The sequence below is a fragment of the Protopterus annectens genome, chromosome 2.part1 (genome assembly GCF_019279795.1).
Source record: "Protopterus annectens isolate FY-2018-M chromosome 2.part1, PAN1.0, whole genome shotgun sequence".
NCBI classification, from domain to species: Eukaryota; Metazoa; Chordata; order Ceratodontiformes; family Protopteridae; genus Protopterus; species Protopterus annectens.
The window spans coordinates 1,796,060,487-1,796,086,013 of NC_056729.1; the positions used below are offsets into that span (position 1 = coordinate 1,796,060,487).

Genomic DNA, 25,527 nt, shown 5'->3' on the forward strand with positions numbered 1-25,527 from the left:
GGGAAGTGTGCTCCATAGAAGGGAGTTATTGCCTGTCCAGGAGGGGAGTGAGCTTGTTGATGATGCTCCCTAAAGAAAGTGTGCTCCATAGAAGGGAGTTACTGCCTGTGTAGGGAGGGAGTGAGCTTGTTGATGATGCCTAAGGGAAGTGTGCTCCATAGAAGGGAGTTACTGCCTGTCCAGGGAGAGAGTGAGCTTGCTGATGATGCTCCCTAAGGGAAGCGTGCTCCATAGAAGGGAGTTATTGCCTGTCCAGGAGGGGAGTGAGCTTGTTGATGATGCTCCCTAAAGAAAGTGTGCTCCATAGAAGGGAGTTACTGCCTGCCTAGGGAGGGGAGTGAGCTTGTTGAGGATGCTCCTTAAGGGAAGCGTTCTCTATAGAAGGGAATTACTGCCTGTCCAGGGAGGGAGGGAGCTTGTTGATGATGCTCCTTAAGGGAAGCGTTCTCTATAGAAGGGAGTTACTGCCTCTCCAGGGAGGGAGTGAGCTTGTTGATAATGCTCCCTAAGGGAAGCATGCTCCATAGAAGGGAGTTACTGCCTGTCCAGGAAGGGAGTGAGCTTGTTGATGATGCTCCCTAAGTGAAGCATGCTCCATAGAAGGGAAGTTACTGCCTGTCCAGGGAGGAGGTGAGCTTGTTGATGATGCTCCCTAAGGGAAGCATGCTCCATAGAAGGGAGTTACTACCTGTCCAGGGAGGGTGTGAGCTTGTTGATGATGCTCCCTAAGGGAAGCATGCTGTATAGAAGGGAGTTAATGCCTGTCAGGGAAGGGAGTGAGCTTGTTAATGATGCTCCTTAAGGGAAGCATGCTCCATATAAGGGAGTTACTGCCTGTCCAGGGTGGGAGTGAGCTTGTTGATGATGCTCCCTAAGGAAAGTGTGCTCCATAGAAGGGAGTTACTGTCAGTCCAGGAAGGTAGTGAGCTTGTTGATGATGCTCCCTAAGGGAAGCATGCTCCATAGAAGGGAGTTACTGCCTGTCCAGGGTGGGAGTGAGCTTGTTGATGATGCTCCCTAAGGAAAGTGTGCTCCATAGAAGGGAGTTACTGCCTGTCCAGGAAGGGTGTGAGCTTGTTGATGATGCTTCCTAAGGGAAGCATGCTCCATAAAAGGCAGTTTCCCTAAGATATAGTTGACAAGCTGGGGGGGGGGGTGGAGAAAGGGAAAGTTGGTAGAGCATATAACCCCCTCTCCTGTCAGATGGAAGCACAGATGGCTGTGCCACCAGGACACCCTTAGGATCCATGGCCACCCCCAGCAAATACCACAGTAGTATGGTAATGTAAGAGGAGGGATGGTTAATTTGATGTGAATGTGGGGCACTGGGGACAAGACTTGTACTATGAGGTCTAAGGACACTAAAAACTATGACCGCCACTTCAGAAGTTATTGTCTTAAAACAAAAGCATAATTTGATCTTAACGATCTCACTGCAGTCAAAAGCATTTGTGTATTTTTCTCAGTTCATCTAAAAAAAGCACACACACACACACACACACACACACACACACACACACACACACACACACACACACACACACACACACACACACACACACACACACACACACACACACGTGCACACATCATTTCTTTAGTTGCTGTCTTGCTTAAGGGTATGTTTTTGTAAAGTAGCATCCTGAGCATGTTTTTTTTTTAGATAAGTGTCCCGGTGGAATGAAATAAAAATTGAACATAGTCTTTGTTTTTAAACAAAAAGAATTTCCATGACAGTAGATAAAAAGAGTTGATTGAAAAGGAATTGAAATGTGTCGGATTCGAAGAAGTAGAATATCGTGAAGGCTTCATTTCATTTTTTATTCATTTATTTTGTATTTAGAAATTTGTTTACTGGTAGGTGGACTGACCTAGTAACTCTCTGCTGCCACAGCCTAGGCAGAAGTCAGGTAAAACAGTCAGCACAGACAACATGTAATACAGATCAAATCTGCATGCAAAAAATGTGGGATTATTACATATTATATTAACACATACTACTACCATACGTATAACAGTATACAAGGTGATATACATGACTAATGTTACTATATGATAAGATAATGTAGTATTAAAACAGATCTCATAGTATATTGCATGAAGGTAGAGTATAGAAAACAGTACTGTGATTCACAGGGCAAACTGTAGTAATGTGCAATTGCATATTAAAGTGCACTATATTGAATTATGTAGGGAGCATGCAGACAGTAAGCACTGTCGTCCTGGATAGTGCATGGTTTTGTTGTCCTGCAGACAGTAAGCACTGTCATCCTGGATAGTGCAGGGTTATGTTGTCCTGCAGACAGTAAGCACTGTTGTCCTGGATAGTGCAGTGTTATGTTGTCCTGCAGACAGAAAGCACTGTCGTCCTGGAGTATTGCAGGGTTATGTTGTCCTGCAGACAGAAAGCACTGTCGTCCTGGATAGTGCAGGGTTATGTTGTCCTGTAGACAGGAAGCTGTTGTCCTGGATAGTGAAGGGTTATGTTGTCCTGCAGACAGTAAGCACTGTCATCCTGGATAGTGCAGGGTTATGTTTTCCTGCAGACAGTAAGCACTGCTGTCCTAGATAGTGCAGGGTTATGTTGTCCTGCAGACAGGAAGCACTGTTTTCCTAGATAGTGCAGGGTTATGTTGTCCTGCAGGCAGGAAACACTGTCTCCCTAGATAGTGCAGGGTTATGTTGTCCTGCAGACAGGAAGCACTGTTGTCCTAGATAGTGCAGGGTTATGTTGTCCTGCAGACAGAAAGCACTGATGTCCTGGATAGTGCAGGGTTATGTTGTCCTGCAGGCAGGAAACACTGTTGCCCTAGATAGAGCAGGGTTATGTTGTCCTGCAGACAGGAAGCACTGTTGTCCTGGATAGTGCAGGGTTATGTTGTCCTGGGGACAGTAAGCACTGTTGTCCTGGATAGTGCAGTGTTATGTTGTCCTGCAGACAGAAAGCACTGTCGTCCTGGAGTATTGCAGGATTATGTTGTCCTGCAGACAGAAAGCACTGTTGTCCTGGATAGTGCAGGGTTATGTTGTCCTGCAGGCAGGAAACACTGTTGCCCTAGATAGAGCAGGGTTATGTTGTCCTGCAGACAGGAAGCACTGTCATCCTGGATAGTGCAGGGTTATGTTTTCCTGCAGACAGTAAGCACTGCTGTCCTAGATAGTGCAGGGATATGTTGTCCTGCAGACAGGAAGCACTGTTTTCCTAGATAGTGCAGGGTTATGTTGTCCTGCAGGCAGGAAACACTGTCTCCCTAGATAGTGCAGGGTTATGTTGTCCTGCAGACAGGAAGCACTGTTGTCCTAGATAGTGCAGGGTTATGTTGTCCTGCAGACAGAAAGCACTGATGTCCTGGATAATGCAGGGTTATGTTGTCCTGCAGGCAGGAAACACTGTTGCCCTAGATAGAGCAGGGTTATGTTGTCCTGCAGACAGGAAGCACTGTCGTCCTAGATAGTGCAGGGCCATGTTTTCATGTAGACAGGAAGCAGTGTTGGCCCAGACAGTGCAGGGTTATGATGTCATGCAGACAGGCTGTTTCTTTTATGTGTATAACAACCATGTATTTGTTTGCAGAGTAGAAACCATGTAAGTTGCTACTCAGTGGGTCACTCACTACACAAGAAAAAGCTGATGGAATTTAAACCCATGTCCCCAGCTTCATAACATGGCAACATAACCATTGCAATGTTTCTGTACCATGGTGTTGTTACAGTAGTAAAAGGAGGTGTTAGAGGCACCTTCAAATGAAAAAAGTTGATATGTTTGTCTAAGTGATGTTTCTGCTTTAGTGTTTATTTTGTGTACTGTGTGCAGCTATGATTTGCTTCTAGCTAATGCATGTTATTATGTGATGTGGCTTCTAGTTTACACTAATCTGGTGTTTTGGATTTATATTATTATTTTTTCTATAACTTAGCCTTACCCTGTAAGCCTTTAGATTCATAAATAAAGTATTCACTGTACAGTGTTTACACTCTTAAGAGCCCGAAAAGTCATGACACATTTAGGTTACATACGCTTGATCTGGCAATATGAAAACTGTCCCTGAGCAGTGAAGTTTGTTTTCATCTAGCTTCAGTAAGCCCACTATCTCCCATTGCAGCATTTTCTGCTGTAGATGAATTACCAGGTGTTAGCTGTAATCCCGTTTTCTTCTCATCTCTACCCAAAATAACCTTCCATTGGTTTCAGAATGCAAGTCAACATGTGCTTAGCCTTTAATAGTCAGACATACAATATTTTCGATTGCCCACTTGTCTAAATTCTTTTGGACAGTCCTGTAAATCAGAGTTTGACATTTGTACAGTGTTTCCACACAGCCTTTCCAGGTGTAAGGTTCTGTGGGCTGTAGAAGTAGCAACCCTGTTGTAGAACAGTTCTTCGACTTTTGAGACTCGGCCTACATAGGAAGGCTGCTCAACTGAAGGATTTGTGTACCGAAAACATTTTTCTTTGTTTATATTTTAATATATGTATATGTTTCTGTTTTGACAGTATTGCAGCTTTTGTTTGTATTTAATTCTTTGATTAGTGGCAGATGTTATGTTTAGGTAGAAAAGCCATGAAGACAGGTCTTCCATGTTTTTACTGTAGGATTGACAGAACTCAGGACAGTGCTCATTCCAGAAGAACAAGCTGCAACTCAGACACAAGATCCAGAAAGTTTTCTTTTTTATGTGTGTGTGTGGGGGGGGGGGGGGGGGGGGGGACTCCTTAGGAGGTAGCAGTTAAGATTTTCACATTTTAACCCCGGTTAGGAGTTTTTTCTTGCATATAATTAAGTCACTTAATGAAGGTGATGTTACAAAATGTGTTCTTTAGTACTTTACCACACTTGGAGTTGATATGGATTATAAAAACAGTAACACATTTTCCCTTACTTTGCATCTCCCTGATATTTTAAGCATATTATTTTTCATCTTAATTGACTTAACTTTTGAATTACTTTCCAACTTTTGCCATCATCCATTTATTCCTTCCCTGTTCACTGTAGTTGCTTTTGCTTGACAGAACATTAGATGGTTCCTTCCTCTTTAGAGAGCAATAGATTTAGCAGGGCTAGGTTGCAGTGGGGTGAGATCATGTGTTTGACTCAAAGGTATTTTTGTATGTTCCCAAAGTTCCATGGGATAGTGCAGTTTTACATTGAGACTTGAGCATTTTTTCTACACATCTCCTGCCTCCTGATGACTTTTCTGGCCAACTTATGCTGTGACCCTGCTACATCAGTGCCAGCATTTACTACTAAAAGTCTTTGTATTAGTTTCTGATCCTACAACACAAGTGTCACTGGCTGTAAAGTTAGCACACTTACCTTGAATGCTGGAAGATTAGAATGCTGTGAGTTCTAGTCCCACACCATGTAGATGGATTAACTTCCAATACTGACACTGCAGTACAGCATAAAAGAGGTGCTGAACTCCTGAGTGTGCCATCCTTTAGGTAAGATGTTAATCCAAGGTCCCACTTGCCTGAGTTGGCAGTAGCTGAGATGGACGTAGAAGATCCCATTGCACTTATCAAAAAATAGTAGGGGAAGTTCCCTGGCCAAATGTCCCCTAGTCAGTGTGAGCACCACCGACACTGGCCTAATAGGACTAAACCAGTAAACAAAGAAAATTAAAATAACATAAATACACACCATTATGAGAGAAAGCTGATCTGTCCTTCTGCCCTTTTGCACCATCTACCCCCCACCTCTCCAGCTGACAGTTCTACACATGGATTGCTTATTGAACCCAGTTTGATAGCAGCATCTGTTGATACTTCCCTCCAGCACCAGCAGGTCAACTTGGCTCCCTCATAGCTAATATATTTTTGATGGTGTTTTTTAAATTATTACGTTCCTTTGTACTTCTGGATGCATCTTGTTTAGTAGCTATCAAAAGTTAATTTAATTCAGAAACAAATTATTTTTCTTATCTTTTAGTCCCTCCCGTGAAGCAGGAGTGTGGTGCAGAAGACTTTGTTTGTCGAGATGGCACATGCATTCCATTGCATTTTCGCTGTGACTATAGACCAGATTGCCGTGACATGTCTGATGAAGAGGATTGTGGTAAGTAAATCACTTGTTTTGCTTGAGTTGCTATTTGTGTGTTACAGTCTAGGCAGTGAAAAGTGGTCTTGTTAAATACAGCATTAGCACCAATAAAGGTCAGGTGTCCAGTTGCCATCATTTATTTCGTAGGTATCAATTTAGCTTTTGTAGTATCTTCAAGAACATTTGCTTGCTGAAGAGAAGTGTTTTATGATGTATTTAATCCTTCTGTAATATAAAATGATACATCACACAGCCTTGTGACCAAATGTTCCAATTTGTTTCATTCAGAGACATCTGTAATATTACTGCTGTTTAAAATATTGCCTGACATGTAAGCCTTATTAAACTATGACTCAAAATGCCAAGTCCCAACATATCAAAAAAAAAGGCCAAAAATGGAGGAGAACAGTTAATATAGAACATTGCTCTTCTTTAAACTTCTTTTTACAGGGAGGCGTCCCCTGATCCCTTACAATCCCCCAACTTATATGTCCCAACTCCAAGATTATCATGCTTCAGGGAAAAGGGAATATTCAGAGAAATGGCAATCTTGGACTAAGGATATGCAAGTCCAGCCTTTCAGAAGTTCAGTCTCCACATTATGGGGCTTTCCAGTGCGGATCCCAGTCTTTCAGTTACCATGTTATGTTAAGTGCCTTGAGTGCATTTTAGATGTAGTTCAGTCTTTCACAGTGGACATGTTAAAGGGGACAGTAATGGGGGTTAGAAGTTATAACTTCCTTTGTTATAGTGACTTTTCAATATATGTTTTTTTTTTTTTAATTTCTTGTCCAGATAGCATTGGGTATGGAATATAATAGTGAGTTTTGAATTGCATAGCTATACATGTGTAAGAAAGATGGGTGGACATTAGTAACAAGCTTTGCAAGGACTATGAAAATGTATTTGATATAGAAAGAAAATGAAATTCTGAAAATTCACAGTTGTATGAAAGTACTGGTGTTGAAACACTTGAGAATCTGAATAAATGATTTAAGCTAAGGATACTGGTTGAGGAATTTATAAATGTCTTATTTAATGGTCCTGACCGCACAGGAGTTATCTCTTGTTGACGGCATAGAATAATTATTGTTAACATGTTTCCTTTTTTAATTCTTTTTGTCTTCTTCTAACTCCCCCTCCCTTGCAACAGACCATCCGCTATTTCTGAGAGCCTCTCCCCATTCATCACAACTGCACCACACAAAAACTACCCCATGCACTCCAAGGCAACATTCCATTTCTGCCAAGGAGGACTTTTTAAATTCCCATCTCCTTTCATACACCTATAACATCATGGGATGGATATGCAATGGGACATGCTGACATATTGTCCCACCTCTGTGGTGACTCAGCCAATGTCCCTGCCCTCCTAAGGACAGCACTCTTTTCACGTCCCCAGCATCTGCCAGTCATCAATCATCACTTGTTCCCCACAGGAGAGGCACGTCCATCCACCTCTTGCCAGCATCTCAGACACCTGGCCCACTAATCAAACTTGGGTTGCTTTAGCTTTAGTCATGCCATGGTGCTGGCAACTGTTGCCAAAAAACTGCATAAAAATGTATTCCAGTATCATATGAAGTTAATTGAAGAAAGAAGGCTGAAGTCATAGACCGAATGAGAAAACAAGCAAAAGATTTACAAATTCCAAATGGTTTGGTTTAAGTAGAATAAGGTAAACACTTAGTGGAAAGGATTAAGATGATGAGGTGTTAATGAGCCATTGAGGATTAAGACACCGAGGTGTTAATGAGCCGTTGATGATTAAGACACCGAGGTGTTAATGAGCCGTTGATGATTAAGACAACGAGGTGTTAATGAGCCATTGAGGATTAAGACACCGAGGTGTTAATGAGCCGTTGATGATTAAGACAACAAGGTGTTAATGAGCCGTTGATGATTAAGACAACGAGGTGTTAATAAGCCATTTCCTTTAGTTCAGGTAGAGGGCTTCTTCTTCCATGGGAATGACAGTGTACTCTGAGTCTAGCATAACCCTGACACTCTTCCTCCGGCCCCTGCCAAACCCGATAGGTACTACAGGGTCCCGGACTCACATCTTTTTCTTTACAAGGCCCATTCTGCTGATCCAGAAACTATTTCCCAGGGCCCTAAAGGGGTTGCAGCTGCCACTACTAAAAATCCACTCCCTCTGAAAGGGAGTCCAGGACTTTAGAGATGGGGTAAAAAAGTGTATACTTCTGCTACTCTTTCTATGAGGGCATTAAATTGTCAATTTCATATGATACAGTACCAAGAGTATTTGTTAGATGAATTGCATAAGAAACTGACTTCACCTGAACCCCTAGATGTAAAATCACTTCAGGATCTGGTACATAACTCCCAGCAGGTTAGCAACCATTTCTTACAGTGTGGTTATGATGCATTGGAAGCTTCATGTGGGTCAGCTGTGACAGGTGCAGTCATACGTAGGCATGCTTGGCTGAAGGAACAATCTCTGCCAGACCATGTTAAAGCTAAGCTTCTGGATGCTCCACTGGAAAAGCAAAAGTTATTTGGCTCCACTGCTCAGGAGGTCTTAAAGAAATTTGAGGAAAAGGCAAAATCTGTACAAACAGTCAAAGATTTTCTACAAGTCCAACCACCAAGATTCAGCAGAAATTGGCCTACCAAGAATTGGTCCTTTCCAGACAAAGAAAGATTTCAGAGAGGCAAGAACAGGCATGCCAGAGGTAGAGGGCAAGCTAGAGGCTCCTACAGAGGACGTCAATGGTAGCCTCCCAACCAGAGAGGTAGTGCAGGACCTACAACTGCTGCACAAGGACAGTCTCAATGACTTTGCTTTGACTCCGCCAACCAGGGCTCAATTAGAAGCACCTTTGGGTGGAAAGCTTTCCTTATTCTCAGAAAATTGACACAGTATTACAAGAGACAAATGGACACTGCAAATAATACACAAAGGATACAGGTTCCATTTTCGCACATTGCCAAAAAGAAAAGGCATGCCAGACCTGCCACCAAATCAAAGGGCAGAGGCTTTGAAACAAATCTCCAACTTAATACAAATGAAAGCTATAGAAAAGGTTCCTCTTTCAGAACAAGGCCAGGGATTTTACTCCAGACTATTCCTTGTTCCAAGAAAAGAAAATCAATGGAGACCTATTTTCGACTTGTCCGCACTGAATACTTATCTCATTGTGCCAAAATTCAAAATGCTGACTCTACAGCAACTCCTTCCCATGCTGGGCAAGGGGTCTTGGCTGGTGACCCTAGACCTCAAGGAGGCATACCTGCATGTCCCAATCAGACAAAGTTGCAGAAGACACCTCAGATTTCTTGCAGGTTCAGAGCATTATCAATTCTCAGCATTGCCCTTTGGCTTATCTACTGCGCCCAGAGTATTCACGAAATGCCTGGCATCAGTAATTGCACACTGCAGACGTCAGGGGATTCACATATACCCATATCTGGACGACTGCCTTATACAAGCGGACAGCCAACAAACTTTGGTAAAGGACTTGAATTATGCCATCCGCCTACTGCAGGCCTTGGGATATACAGTCAACATTCACAAATCAAGACTTGTTCCATCCCAAAGAATAACTTTTCTGGGTGTGGATCTAGACACAACCACCCAAATGGCTTTTCTCACAGAAGAAAAACAAAGACAACTACCATATTACTTCAAGAATCTGACAAGACAAACTCAGCTGACTGTAAGGAAAATCCTGCAGGCCCTGGGTTACATGGCATCTTGCATTTTTCTGATTCCACAAGCAAGGCTGCATATGAGGAAACTACAATGGTACCTAAGGAGTTTATGGACTCAGCACAGTCACAGCTTAGAAACTTTGATCCCACTCATTCCATGCCTCCAAAAGGAATTTCTGTGGTGGGCTCAAGCAAGCCAGTCAAACAGGGGTCTGCCCTTCAGCAAACCAACAGCCAGCCAAACCATTACAACGGACGCTTCAGACCACGGTTGGGGAGCTCACATGGAGGGCAGATGTATTCAAGGATTATGGTCACAAAAGGAGCTACGCATGCACATAAACCAAAAGGAAATGCTGGCAGTGATACATGCAATCGAGGCCTTCAAACTCTTTCTGCATCAAGGCCACCTGCTAATAAGGACAGACAACACCACAGTTATGTGGTACATAAACAAGCAAGGAGGCACCCATTCCTATCCTCTTTGCAGACTGGCAATGAATCTATGGGAACTTTCCTTGAAACTCAATATAGAGCTGCAATCCCAGTTTGTGCCAGGAAAAGACAATATACTGGCGGACAGCTTAAGCAGAAATATCATGGATGCACACGAATGGATGCTGCACCCAGACATCTTCCTACAGATAACACAATCATGGGGAAGGCCAGACGTAGATCTTTTTGCCTCCCCCCACAATCAGAAAGAAGCTGAAGAAATTCTGCTCAAGGACATAGCACCCACAAGCATGGAAAGTGGACGCCCTCTCTTTCAGCTGGAGAACTCTAACAGTGTATGCATTTCCACCTCTCCCATTAATGACCAAGGTTTTACTGAAGATCAGGACAGAGCAGCCAAAAGTGATTTTGATAGCTCCGGACTGGCCAAGACAGCACTGGTACCCACTGTTAAAGAGCCTGTCATGCACAAAACCATGGCCTCTTCCTCTATGACCACTTCTACTGACACAGCACAATTACAAAACTCTGCATTCCAACCTGAAAACCTTGCAACTAACAGCCTGGAAAATACCTTGACTCCTCCTCAGGACAAGCTATCCCAGAGAGTGAAAGATATTATTATGGAAGCTTCATGGCCTTCCACAAGAAAGGCATATTCAGCAAAATGGAAAAGAATTCACATTTGGAACACCACAAAGGGCCTAGATGCGACAGTGATGAATATGGCACATATCCTGGAATACTTGGCAGAAATGTTCCACAATGATCTGTCTTACTCTTCCATTAAAATTCATGCTTCAGCAATTTCAGCAGAGTACAATACTGATCCACCTGTCTTCTGTCATCCTCTCCTAAGACAGTTTCTAAGAGGAATCAAAAACATCAATCCTCCAAGGAAACCACCTCTACCTACTTGGGACCTTAACTTCATGTTGGAAAAACTAACAGTGCCTCCCTTTGAACCAGCAGCATCTGCAGAACTACAGTTCCTGGCTTGGAAGACTGCTTTCCTTCTGGCCATAACCTCAACAAGAAGAGTATCTGAGTTACAGGCCCTTATGGCAGTACAGCCATTCCTTATTTTTCATCAGGACAGAGTTTCATTGAGAACCAATCCTACATTTATGCCAAAGGTAGTATCCAGGGTTTCATTAAATCAAGCTATTCACTTGCCTACCTTCTTTCTAAATCCACAAAACAAAGGGGAGAAACTTCTGCACACCCTGGACATACACAGACAGTTGCGCTACTACTTGGACAGAACTAAAGGTTACAGAAAAACTGACCAGCTGTTGGTAGCATATGCTGCTGGTACACAAGGAAAAGCAATTTCCAAACAGACAATTTCAAAATGGATAGGGAATTGCATTCGTTTTGTTACTCCTTTCATGGAAAAACTGTGCCAGCTAACATTAGACCTCATTCCACGAGAGCCACAGCCACCTCCACAGCCTTCTTAAGAGGGGTGGCTACCAAGGACATTTTAGAAGCTACTACATGGAGCTCCGTGCATACATTTGCCAAGCATTACAATTTACCTTTATATTCCAGATCCAGAGCAGGCTTTGCTACGGCAGTCCTGCAGGGCATTTTAGCTACACCATCCTTTACATAGTTCCTCCACCCCCAGATTGGCTATGGTATTCTACCCATATGTGATAACTGCAGATGCATCCTTGAAGGACATAGTACATTTTTGTACCTACCATAAATGTAGATGTCTGATAGGTATGCATCTGCAGTCAGGTTTACCCTCCCTCCTTCCCCTCTGTGGTATTCCTTGGGTACTTACCCCTCTTATAGCTAGCTGGGATCTATTATGGTGTATTTGTTTTTATATTATTGTGCATGTTTGGATTTTTAAATGCATCTCTCCAAATTTAGCCTTCCTAAGAGGGCACCTGGCATCTGGGGCAAGAAAAACTGAGGAAAATGGCGTCGGCTGATGCTTTTATACCCCAGGTGCTCTGACGTCGGGGAAAGTGCGACATCAGCCGACGCCGGACCCAGACTTTGGAATCCGGCCGACCGAAGGGCTGCCTGAGGCAGGACAACCCATATGTGATGACTGCAGATGCATACCTATCGGACATCTACATTTATGGTAGGTACAAAACTGTACTTTCCCTGGCCAAATGTCCCCTAGTCAGTGTGAGCACCACCGACACTGGCCTAATAGGACTAAACCAGTAAACAAAGAAAATGAAAATAACATAAATACACACCATTATGAGAGAAATCTGATCTGTCCTTCTGCCCTTTTGCACCATCTACCCCCCACCTCTCCAGCTGACAGTTCTACACATGGATTGCTTATTGAACCCAGTTTGCTAGCAGCATCTGTTGATACTTCCCTCCAGCACCAGCAGGTCAACTTGGCTCCCTCATAGCTAATATATTTTTGATGGTGTTTTTTAAATTATTACATTCTTTTGTACTTCTGGATGCATCTTGTTTAGTAGCTATCAAAAGTTAATTTAATTCAGAAACAAATTATTTTTCTTATCTTTTAGTCCCTCCCGTGAAGCAGGAGTGTGGTGCAGAAGACTTTGTTTGTCGAGATGGCACATGCATTCCATTGCATTTTCGCTGTGACTATAGACCAGATTGCCATGACATGTCTGATGAAGAGGATTGTGGTAAGTAAATCACTTGTTTTGCTTGAGTTGCTATTTGTGTGTTACAGTCTAGGCAGTGAAAAGTGGTCTTGTTAAATACAGCATTAACACCAATATAAGTCAGGTGTCCAGTTGCCATCATTTATTTCGTAGGTATCAATTTATCTTTTGTAGTATCTTCAAAAACATTTGCTTGCTGAAGAGAAGTGTTTTATGATGTATTTAATCCTTCTGTAATATAAAATGATACATCACACAGGCTTGTGACCAAATGTTCCAATTTGTTTCATTCAGAGACATCTGTAATATCACTGCTCTTTAAAATATTGCCTGACATGTAAGCCTTATTAAACTATGACTCAAAATGCCAGGTCCCAACATATCAAAAAAAAGGCCAAAAATGGAGGAGAACAGTTAATATAGAACATTGCTCTTCTTTAAACTTCTTTTTACAGGGAGGCATCCCCTGATCACTTACAATCCCCCAACTTATATGTCCCAACTCCAAGATTATCATGCTTCAGGGAAAAGGGAATATTCAGAGAAATTGCAATCTTGGACTAAGGATATGTAAGTCCAGCCTTTCAGAAGTTCAGTCTCCACATTATGGGGCTTTCCAGTGCGGATCCCAGTCTTTCAGTTACCATGTTATGTTAAGTGCCTTGAGTGCACTTCTTTATAGCATTTTAGATGTAGTTCAGTCTTTCACAGTGGACATGTTAAAGGGGACAGTAATGGGGTTAGAATTTATAACTTTCTTTGTGATAGTGACTTTTCAATATATGTTTTTTTTTTTTTTTAATTTCTTGTCCAGATAGCATTGGGTATGGAATATAATAGTGAGTTTTTAATTGCATAGCTATACATGTGTAAGAAAGATGGGTGGACATTAGTAACAAGCATTGCAAGGACTATGAAAATGTATTTGATATAGAAAGAAAATGAAATTCTGAAAATTCACAGTTGTCTGAAAGTACTGGTGTTGAAACACTTGAGAATCTGAATAAATGATTTAAGCTAAGGATACTGGTTGAGGAATTTATAAATGTCTTATTTAATGGTCCTGACCGCACAGGAGTTATCTCTTTTTGACGGCATAGAATAGTTATTGTTAACGTGTGTCCTTTTTTAATTCTTTTTGTCTTCTTCTAACCCCCCCCCCCTCCCTTGCAACAGACCATCCGCTATTTCTGAGAGCCTCTCCCCATTCATCACAACTGCACCACACAAAAACTACCCCATGCACTCCAAGGCAACATTCCATTTCTGCCAAGGAGGACTTTTTATATGCTGTAAATTCCCATCTCCTTTCATACACCTATAACATCATGGGATGGATATGCAATGGGACATGCTGACATATTGTCCCACCTCTGTGGTGACTCAGCCAATGTCCCTGCCCTCCTAAGGACAGCACTCTTTTCACGTCCCCAGCATCTGCCAGTCATCAATCATCACTTGTTCCCCACAGGAGAGGCACGTCCATCCACCTCTTGCCAGCATCTCAGACACCTGGCCCACTAATCAAACTTGGGTTGCTTTAGCTTTAGTCATGCCATGGTGCTGGCAACTGTTGTCAAAAAACTGCAGAAAAAAATGTATTCCAGTATCATATGAAGTTAATTGAAGAAAGAAGGTTGAAGTCCTAGACCGAATGAGAAAACAAGCACAAGATTTACAAATTCCAAATGGTTTGGTTTAAGTAGAATAAGGTAAACACTTAGTGGAAAGGATTAAGATGATGAGGTGTTAATGAGCCATTGAGGATTAAGACAACGAGGTGTTAATGAGCCATTGAGGATTAAGACACCGAGGTGTTAATGAGCCATTGATGATTAAGACAACGAGGTGTTAATGAGCCATTGAGGATTAAGACACCGAGGTGTTAATGAGCCGTTGATGATTAAGACAACAAGGTGTTAATGAGCCGTTGATGATTAAGACAACGAGGTGTTAATAAGCCATTTCCTTTAGTTCAGGTAGAGGGGTTTCCACCTTCATTTTCCTACTGTGTGACTGAGTAAGTCAGTTAACCAGACAGTTCTCTTGAATCACCCCTGAAAAGGGATGCTTCTGTCCAGTGGGCTTGCAGTTTTAACAAATTAATAAAATAACAAAAATAGACAGCATAATACAATGATTTGCAGTATCTTCCTTTTGAAGGCTTCTTGGATGGAAATGATGCCCATATTCCCTGTAATAACTAAAAATGATCACCTTGAAATACCAGACATATTAGAGAGAGTCGATGTAGGAAATAGTACTTACATAATTTTGACTGTGAATATTTTACAGAACTTGAATATTTCAATATCATATCTGAATAATTACAAGTTTGCTATGAATGTACTCAAAATTGAAATGGTCTCAAAGATTGATTTGTAGTTGCACTTTGGTTTAACTATCATTTGTAAGGGCATTAGAAGATCATGTAGAAACTTGCATTACTTCTAGCATGTGAAGAACGATTGCCCAAACCAAATTGTGTAAGGAGTCTGACATCAAAAGTCGTGTAAACAAAAATGTTTGGAACAGTGTTGTTTTAAGGGTTCTCAAATAAAATGACAAAGCTAATGTATGAGGGTTTATTTGTGCAGAATTGATTTCTGGCCACACTTGTATTTCTTTTGTTTTCATTTTACTTTCAATGTTTAACGTGTTAAATTTGTGAAATAAAAATAAACATAGTCTGCATTGCATTAATAGCAGTTTGCAAAATAAGTTGATTAAAAAAATGGAAATGCAACAAAGGTTAATTAAGAAGTAGTGAGAAGTTAAAAAAGTTTAAGTGACTTAGTAAAATTAAATGCTGTGGTGTCTGCTTTAGACTTGTGCAGCTGTCCTTTAATGAGATGAAAAGATACTAAATGCAGTACTTTATGCAAAGAAGCCTTTCAACTTTGATAGCTTTGTTTGCTTTTTATTTTTATCCAAAATTCTTTCAGCGGCTATAGATAATGCAGATTCAAGTGAACTGGAAAAGTAAACAGTAATGTTCTGTGATATTTTCTAATGTTGAGTAATATAATTCTACAACAACATAATTTTGTTGTCATAGAGTGAGATATATCAACACTGGTTTAGAGCATGGCAAAGGAGAGGAATTCATGTCACTTCATTGACAGACATTTCTTTGACTGCCGATAAATCGAAAAAATTATCCTGAAACTCCTTTCAGCAATTCTTAGAAACATTTTTTTGCAGGGGGCATACCCCCCTACACCTACCAATGTGAGGGGCAAGTCCCCAGTACTCCCCCAAGTTATGTATACCTACTCTGAGGTCACATTTTTGCAGAATGTCCGTGATCTTTGCCTGATGTTTTTGCGTTGTAACTCATAACATTTTGATTTTTCTGGTAAATCACTTAGGATTACAGTCACTCAGTAATACCAGCCATTAGAGTTTCATACTTTCTATTGTCAAGAAAATGTATATTGATGCAAAACCTGTTCTATCAACTTTTTAAGTGAGTTAGAGTAATATTTAAAAATTGTCGCTGATTTTGGGCCTTTGTCCCCCCATTAGTTTTTGGCTTTGTCTCTGATTCTTGATCAAAAAAGGTGAGAGGTATGCCTACATAATTTCTTTGACAGTTCACACTGTCAGCACATCTATAGGTACTTTAATTTTCCAGAGTGTCCAGTCCAGAGGAAATTGCACTTTAGATAAACACATTCTAAGGAATTTGAGCAAAATGTGGTCCAGGCAGTCTGGTTTTTTTTTTTATACTGCCTGACAGATAGTATGTTTTCATGTAAATCTAAGTCAAGACTTTTTTTTTTTTTTAACAAAAAGGTAGTTACTACCCTTAGTAACCTGCTTCTAGACAGAGCAGTGCTGGAGTTTTGTGGCATTTCCTTTTTACCTTTTATGAGTACTGCAATGTTTGCATTGTTTTATGAACATTTGGAGGGCACTGATGCAGCAGCACTATATTTGTAAGCTATAAACGTTCTTTAGTCAATGTTAGTAATAATCCTTCCATTTATGTTCAAGTAGTTTTGTTACAGAGGATTTTTCTATATTAAGTTAGGATGACTATTCTATAACAACTGTAGGTTTCGTCCCCTTTCTTTCAGTTTTTGGAGTCACTTAACATGTCTGTATTCTTATATTGATTGGCTGGTTGGTTTTTCTGTTTCCATTCAGTGTGTAGTGTCATGGCTACCTTCTCTGAGTAAGTACAGTTGCTATTACCAGAGTTACTCACTGGTAGTCATATCATTACGTCATTTTCGTTTGGCAGGAGTTAACTGAGAAACTGTATTTTCGTAATTATCAGGACAAGATAATGCTAGCTTGGTAAATCCATACAAATATTATTGTGATGGCAGATTTTCTCCTCATTGTTGTGAATAAACTGAATGTCTTACGTAAGAACTTATGCATCCCTCTGAGTTTGTGATGATAAATTTATACCCTTTCCATTTACTTAGCAATTAATTCACTTGTTTTAATGTTTCTTCATTTAGAGGAATGTTTTTCCAGTCATTCAGCATTGTCATGGAGTCACAGAATCATAGAAAGCTCAAGAGTACTGGGCCTTATGACCATTTAGCCTTGCTTGTTCCAACTCTAGGCTGTACCTCTTCTGTCAGGGGGGGTTAGGCCAAGGTGACCAACTATGCCAGTTTTTCCAGGACAGTCCCAGTTTGGAAGTCTCTGATCCAGAATCCCAAACATTCAGAAATGTCCCAGTTTAGACCGCTCAGTCTGAATGGTGACCTGGCTTCCCAGGGCGGTCAGTCCTCCTGCTTTCCCATCCTGAGCAGCTATGGGGACTTTGCGATTTTTCGAGGGATGCCATTGGGTATGAGGTAAGGTCAGATGCCTTCGCCCTAGAAAGAGTCTTCCAGGCCCTGTTGCCATCTGTCAGTCTCTCCTTCAAGGACTTCCTCCATGGGGGGCTCTGCCTGACCCCACTCACCCAGGCAGGAGCTCTGCAGGTAATTCATTATCATTCAAATGGGAGGCATAGTTATTGATGTGTTAGAAGATGAACATGTTATGGAACAGGGAAAAATTGCTATGTTTGGTGGGAAATTATCTATATCATTGAAAAAAGGTAATTTGTTGCGGATCATAAATCATACATTAAATTAGTTTTGATTCATAAGTTAATTTCATTTTGTGAGATTAGTTCTGTTTCCCACTAGATTTCCAAATTCTCTGTTGGAGAATGTTGTTGATGTGGGACACACACACACACACACACACACACACACACACACACACACACACACACACACACACACACACACACACACACACACACACACAGACACACACACACACACATCTACACAAACACGTACACATACAGACTGTTCTAACTCCTAGTCATATTATCTTTAAACTTTTGTTCAGGAATCTTTCTTAAGCTTGGAAACATTGTTAATTAAGAGGATGATTAAAAACAAGCTCTGCAAACACATTGTCCCACACTTAACACAGCTCACCTTTCACTGGAAAGCAATTCATAAGCATTCACAGGACAGCTTGTACAACTTAGAAGTCACTGCATGTTGGCATACGGATTATTTCAAGGCAGATTGAGGGCACATGTAGTTTAATAAGTAAGGTGCTGCTGTGGAATTGAATTCACTTATTTGAATGTTCAAAAAGTTGCACTTTTACATGATCCCATTTATATTGGTAATATATTTTGGTCTATGTACAGGAATATGTAACTGATGTATTCAAGCAGTACGGAATCTTTTTTTTTTGAGGGGGGGTAATTTGCTATCTTGTACTTTTGGAATTTATTTTGAGAACTCATGTTTGACAAATTGGGAGTTGTGTCTGTGTTTTCTCTGAATCTGTCTTCTTATGCAATGCTGGAATGTTCAGGTTCAGGGATGAGCACTGGCAGAGTTTAGAACAGCAGTCCTGAAGGTTAAAAAGAGGTTGATGTGAATAAAATATGCAGCAAGAGTTCACTCTTTTCTCTTAAAAATATTTCTTAACAAAATGTGTTGCTTATTCATTGTTCACTTGCTTTCTTTCAGAGGTAACTGAGACTACTCCACTTATTACAACAAGAAGACCAGTTATAACAACTTTGCGGCCTACAACAGCAGACAGGACAACCCCTCAGCGTTTCCCAACCATAATTCCTCCTCTGCGGCCTTGTTGGACAGATGAAGCAGTGTGTCAGAATGAGCAGTGCATCCCCAGAGACTACCTGTGTGACGGAGAACGAGACTGCCTTGATGGTAGTGATGAGCTGAGCTGCGGTGAGTACAATAATGGAATTGCATCTAAATGTCTGCATTTATAGGAGTGCAGCACATTACATAATCCTTAAGTGAATCCTTAAATGAATGCATATCTTCAGGCTATGCACATTGTAAATTGTACATTTATTTTGTACAGATATATGGGTGGGGACGAACGCCAACTATTTGGGTATTTCATTTACTTTTGTGTGTTTGGCAGAATGGTTGTGATATAATTTAAAATCTGCTTCATCGGGATTTAAGAACTTTATCAGCCTACCAATTTTAGTGAATTGGGACATTTCATCAGTGTGCTTTTTGGTGTTGCTTAATTAGGATCTTTCTGAATTTTTGGACTTTAGACAATTTGTATATCATCTACACCGGTACCTTATTTGTTTTGTGGAGCGGTGTTATCGTTTTGGACATCATGGTCTATATGTATTGACTTTTTGCCTTGTCCGTATGGGATAGATGGGTGGTGAAGAATGCCAACCATTTGGGTATTTCATTCACATTCATGGGCTTGGCGGATCGATCGTGATATAATTTAAGATCTGCTTCATCGTTATTTAAGACATTTACCAGCCCATTAATTCCAGTGAATTGGGACAATTCAGCAAGAAGTTTTTTGGTGGTGCTTCATTAAGACTTTTCATAACTTTTGGACTATTGCAAAGGTGTCTATTGTCTATATCAGTATTTAACTTGTTTTGTGGGGCTGTATTATCAGCTCTGATATTACGGTTTATATGCTTTTCAGTTCTTATTTTCCTTATATAGGTTAACCAGACTGATTTTTGTTTTTTATTCTGAGGGATGTTTAGTTCAATCTACTGTTCATTATATATTGACTTTATGTTTATTTATAACTTTATTAGGTCCAAGGGAGTAAAGTAGTGGTTTATGTATGTTTTGTTGGCAAACTGGGTTATTTGTTACTGTATTTAGTACCTTATTTATTATTGGTGCAGTTTATGGTGTACAAGTTTTGTCTTTAAGCCATCAAAATTGTTGGCCTACATTCACAATAGTTTAGGGTCTTGTGTTTGTTTAGAAATATTGCCACACTATGGATCTTCATGCCCTTTTACAGGGTTTATCTGCAGTTAAACAAGATTTACAAGCCTTTGGGCTGGGATCATCACAACCTGCTGGTAGTAATACTGATAATGATCCCTTACATATCTGCAATACCCTCTTTAATCAGTTAATAAAAAGCAAGAAGTTGTTAAGAACGAATGTGCAGCACTTACAATTACTTACTGCTTACAAGATCCCAGGTATAACCCCACGTGGACTAAGAATACATATACAACCTTTAGTTGATTTTATTGATGAGTCTTTATCTGAAGCTTGGTTTCTAGCTCAGCAAAAGGCCTCTATATCTTTTATGGAGGTTCTTATCTCCTATTATGAACACATGATTGACAAATACACTACAGATGTTAATAACATTTGTGAACAAGTTAAAGTTTATGAAGGAGAGTCTTTCTATACACCACATTTTCAAAAATTGGTTCAGGATTTGTTTTTCCTTGAGAAACAACTTAAGGAGAAAAAAGTACACAAAATCAACGGGGATGTAAATGATTACCAAAGAGGAAAAGAATTTGGACCAGGCAAAAATGTCAAGTTTGTAAAACAAGATAACACCAAACCCACTTTCAAGAGGAAAAGACCATGTTCCATTCTCAAAAAGACCACAAGTAGTTTGAGTGGTACTTCTGGAGATGAGTCATCCTTGGCCACTCAGGTTGAGACTGTTTACAGTTGTGATTCACCTGTGGCCAAGAAATTTGTGGGTTTTGACCCTTTAGGAGGAACAAACACGGGGGGGGGGCATAAACATACAGCATCCAGGAAACATAGAAAAACTTCTGGAAGTATTAATACACCGTTAAGCCCTATTCATAATGTGCACAATATTTCATCTGTGCAGTTGTCAGACGGTGAAATTAATCTTCTCAATAAAGGTTTGAATTTCATACCTGGTTTTCTGGTTTATGAGGACACGTTTGCTAATGATATCATGGCTTTTTGCCGTTTGATTAATCTAAAATTGTATTTTTCAATCTCAATCTCATACTCAAAGTTCTACTGATTTTACATTTTGCAAATCTTCATTTATGCCTCCAATGGATTTTTTTCCCTAGCCCGTCTCTGGAACTCCCTCCCACCTCATATTCGCAGCACCTGCAGCCTCCACTCACACTTAACATCTCTCTGGGAATGCTCAATGTTCCGATCCTGCATAACATCCCCAGCTACTACCTTACCCCCATAGCCTACAATCACATCCCCCCTAAGGGAACATACATATTGTAAATAACTGCTTATGTTTAATTTTTTTGTATATACCTACTCACTATTGTCTTTGATTTAACATCTATTTTAGCGATTATAGAGACTAAAATTGTAAACTCACATAAATTGTTACTTATTGTTCTGCTTTGTCTTCTAATTGTATTAACATTTACTTTGGCTTATATGTATTCTTCTTGTACTTTAACAAACTGTTATTTTATATATTTTATATATTGTATCTATGGAGCTTTTCTCCCCAGGACTCCATTGAAAATAGGCTCATTCGGCCCAATGGACCCTCCTGGCAAACAAACTTCAAATAAATAAATAAAATAAAACATGTGGCCACATTCCAACAATGTGTATTGAAGGATTTGCATTTTTTGGCTCTGATTTTCAGCTTTGGAGATCTAACCTCACTGATTTGGAAAAACAAGCACCCTCAAATCTCAAGCAGGGGAAGATTTGGTTATTCTCCATGCAGATAAGGGTGGGGCTGTAGTGGTTCTGGACTAGACCATGTATTTAGCAGAACAGACAACTGTCAGATGGTCGATTCTATATGCATATGCCTTTGGATCCCACTGATAGGTTGAAAAAAGAGATTGATGATTTTCTCAAGAATGCCTTGGATGAAGGGATTATCAGCAAGACTGTATGTTTCCATCTTACTGTTGTTGATCCTCAGTCACAATACTTGTATTTGGTACCTAAAATTCATAAAAACGTAAAATAAACCCCTGGGAAGATCTGTTGTTTCGGGTAGAGGCTCCTTAACTGAGCCTCTATCAGCATTCTTGACTAAATATCTCAAACCTTTATTACCATTAATCAGGTCCAGAATCCAGGACACCACACAATTTTTGCACATCATTTCAGACACACAATTGGAGCCTCATTGGCTTATGTGCACTTTAGATGTTAGCGCATTGTACACCAGTATTCCACATTGGGCTGGTCTTGAAGTCATTGAATACTGGTTGAAAAGGGCAAACATATATCCACTAGGCTTCAATACACTTTTGATTTGCATGACTGAACACGTTCTTAGCAAGAATGTATTTGATTTTCACAGCAAATGATACTGGCAAGTCAAGGGTACTGCTATGGGAGTGTCTTTCACTCCCTTATATGCATATCTGTTCGTGGGATTCCTAGAGGACCAATTGATTTATAATACTAGTTACAACTTATATATATATATATATATATATATATATATATATATATATCAGAAATTGACATTTGGAGATGCTATCTGGATGACTGCTGGATGGTATGGAGAGCAGATGAGATCTACTTACATGAATTCATGCAATATCTGAATCAGAACAAATGGGGAATTGAATTCACTGTACACTACTATTTAATGGAAGTCAATTTTTTGGATGCGACTGTAAGTTGGGAAAAGGACCAAACACTTAGCACTAAGGTGTTTCAGAAACACCCCCAATATAATATGCTACTCCATGCCTCCAGCTTTCATCCTAGACATATAGTTAATAATATTCCCAAATCTCAATTTCTCCATATTAGACATATATGTTCCTCTGAAAAATCCTATCAGAAATTCCAGCATTATCTCATTAATAGATTTGATCATAGGGGTTATGATCATAATACTGTTTTGACTGCCAGTAATTGGTTTCCACACAAACCAGATCTGATTTATTAACATATAAATCGAGTGTTTTGGATGACAACACAACCTTAGGTTTGTCACTACTTATGGGTGCAACACCAATGTCGATCGTTATTGGGGTATTTTAAGGTCAGATGATAGAATCTCTAAAATTTTGGGACCTAGGTGTTTGTTTTCTTTTTGACGGGGCCCCCTTTGGGGGTCATACTTTAGCCATTATAAACATAGTACGGAGATTATCCCAACACAGCCCACTTTATTCAGAGATTTATTTAAGGGTTGTTTCCCCTGTGGTCATTGTTCTGCCTGTCAATATGTTACTAAATCAAAAAGTTTCACCAGTGCAAATATATCAAAGGTTTATGATATCCTATTTTTTGGTAACTGTAGCACGGACTGGCTTATTTATTTATCCAGTTGTTCCTGCTCAGCATTTTATGTGGGCCAAACATCAAGGCCCCTGCGGGTTAGGATTTCTGAACATTTAAGTGATATTCGCAATAAACGAGCTCCCAGCTCATTATATAAGCACACCTTGCAACATACTACAGCACAGTTCACTTTTACCATTATTGATATAATAAAAGGAAATAGACAATGGCTTCAGCACCTAATTTGACCTTTCATTCTGTAAAGGTGCTGCTTTTTTCTCATAAATTGATGATCTGTAGAGCTTGCTAAAAATTTCTCGATTCATTGTTTCACACTTTGAGGGGTGTCTTTCATTTTGCAATCCCAAAATCTAATGTTGCATTCTAAAATCTCACATGAAGCTAACTCAAAACTTTAAAGTAGCTTATAAGGGATCTAGGCAGTCTTGTCGATAATTCCTAATTGCTTGATCGTCATGTCTCCACATTATCTAAGAAAGCCTTCTGTCAGGCTAATCTAATTTCCAAAGGCATCTCCTCTTGGTCTAAAGAAGTCTTAATGCCACTTGACTCATGCCTCTTCAGACACATTATTGAACATAATGCCCCTTCAGATATGTATTTGTCTAAAGATATAACTCAGCTTGAGTGATCTCAAAGCTTTATAACTGAAAAGATCAGAGGCCTGAAAAATCTTACTTAACAGAGCAGAGTGGCAGCCTTTTATAATCAAATCTTTTGTGGGGTGCTCTGTAAGAATCTGTGTCCAACCTTTAAAGCCACAAGATCAGAGGATCATAGGAGATTACTAAGCTATCGACCCGGAGGTCATTTTAAGCCTAGTCATTTCATCCCAATGTAATACCATGACAATTCTAGTCATTACCTAAGATTGCATTTAGTGATGACCGCCCATGTCCAGGAGAGTTGTGGGTGCTGTCCCTGGTAAGAATTTATGGTGCCCCATCCATTCATCCAGTTTCCTCTTCAACAGTGTCATAGAGGTGCTCTTCTTCACATGAATTGGAAGCCTGTTCCAAAGACACTGCAGTTGCTGAGATATAAATCTGTCCCTCCAGCACATCTTATTTAAGTCTCAGGCCATATTTAGGTCCCTGGAACAGGTAGCCCTAGTCACGTTTGATTTACTAATATGCAGCAAGTTCATTAGGGTTTGGGTCTTGGATTGCTGTGTAGGCCAGGCATAAGTCTCCCCTAAGAAGTCTATATGACGTGGAGTATAGCGACAGGGACTATATTTGCTCTGTGTAAGGCACATGCTGGAGCCCCTTCATCTTCTTTGTAGAAACCTTTGAGGTCTTTCAAGTTGCTGCAGGTGCTTTGTACTATACATGCCAAGTGGGGCGTTATACTTAATTATGGAACATCATGTCATATGAATCATGAAACAGCTGACTCTCTCTGACCTCCTGTTCCTTTATAGAACAGATAACTTCTCAAATAACCAGTTAAAGGAACTAAACCTTCATTAATAGAAAAATAAGACATGTTGGTGTGATAGACTTAAATACCAATGTGCACCCCCACCTCAGAAACAAATTTTCACTAGATGTCAGGCAGAGTTGTTCCCTTGCCACCTTCATGATAAATCAGGATAAGTGAATGGGTGACCTGAAATTCTCCCCCAAGTCTGTCTTGTGTTCCCATCCTTGAAGTTGGCGGGAACTTTTGAATATGGGTTATGCTACTGGCTAGACTTATAAAGGTCGGCAGAGTTGATTATTTAGTACATACCTATGAACCTATGGTTTGTTGCGTCCTGTATATTAAGTCTTTTATTAGCCACACCATCTCTTTGGTACTATTAAAACTCAATTTAACAAAAAGAATAATGTGCTACACTGTTGACTACTGTACAAGTGCACCCTTGTGCGTCAGGATGTATTAGGAAAAATTGTGCTCCAGACCAAGAAGTTTGGTGGGCGAGTATCTGAGATCGTTCTGTGTTGAAGCTCCCTGTTTTGTTTTTATAGTGAGTTTCACTGCTGATATCACAGGACATGATATTATATGATTGTGTCTTCACTGTTCCCACAAATACAGACAGAACAGAAGTCAGAAAAGTTAGGCCATCAGTTGAAACTATAGAACAACAGGTAATGTCTTTGCTGTTTTTACTGATGTAATCTTGGATGAAAACCAAAACTGCGATCCATTGTGAGTATTTTGATG

General features: G+C 40.2%; 1 protein-coding gene across 11 annotated transcripts in view; it reads left to right on the forward strand.

Annotated features, from left to right (window-relative positions):
• HSPG2 (heparan sulfate proteoglycan 2) overlaps positions 1-25,527 on the forward strand; it is a 2,126,006-nt gene that overhangs the window by 644,286 nt on the left and 1,456,193 nt on the right. For 10 of the 11 annotated variants that reach the window (XM_044063227.1, XM_044063230.1, XM_044063231.1 and 7 more), the window contains 2 exons: positions 5,931-6,056; positions 18,805-19,032. In XM_044063227.1, the coding sequence (XP_043919162.1) occupies positions 5,931-6,056; positions 18,805-19,032 (354 nt within the window). Of the gene's footprint in view, positions 1-5,930; positions 6,057-12,691; positions 12,815-18,804; positions 19,033-25,527 lie in introns of those variants that run through there. The other variant, XM_044063237.1, reaches the window with a different exon arrangement.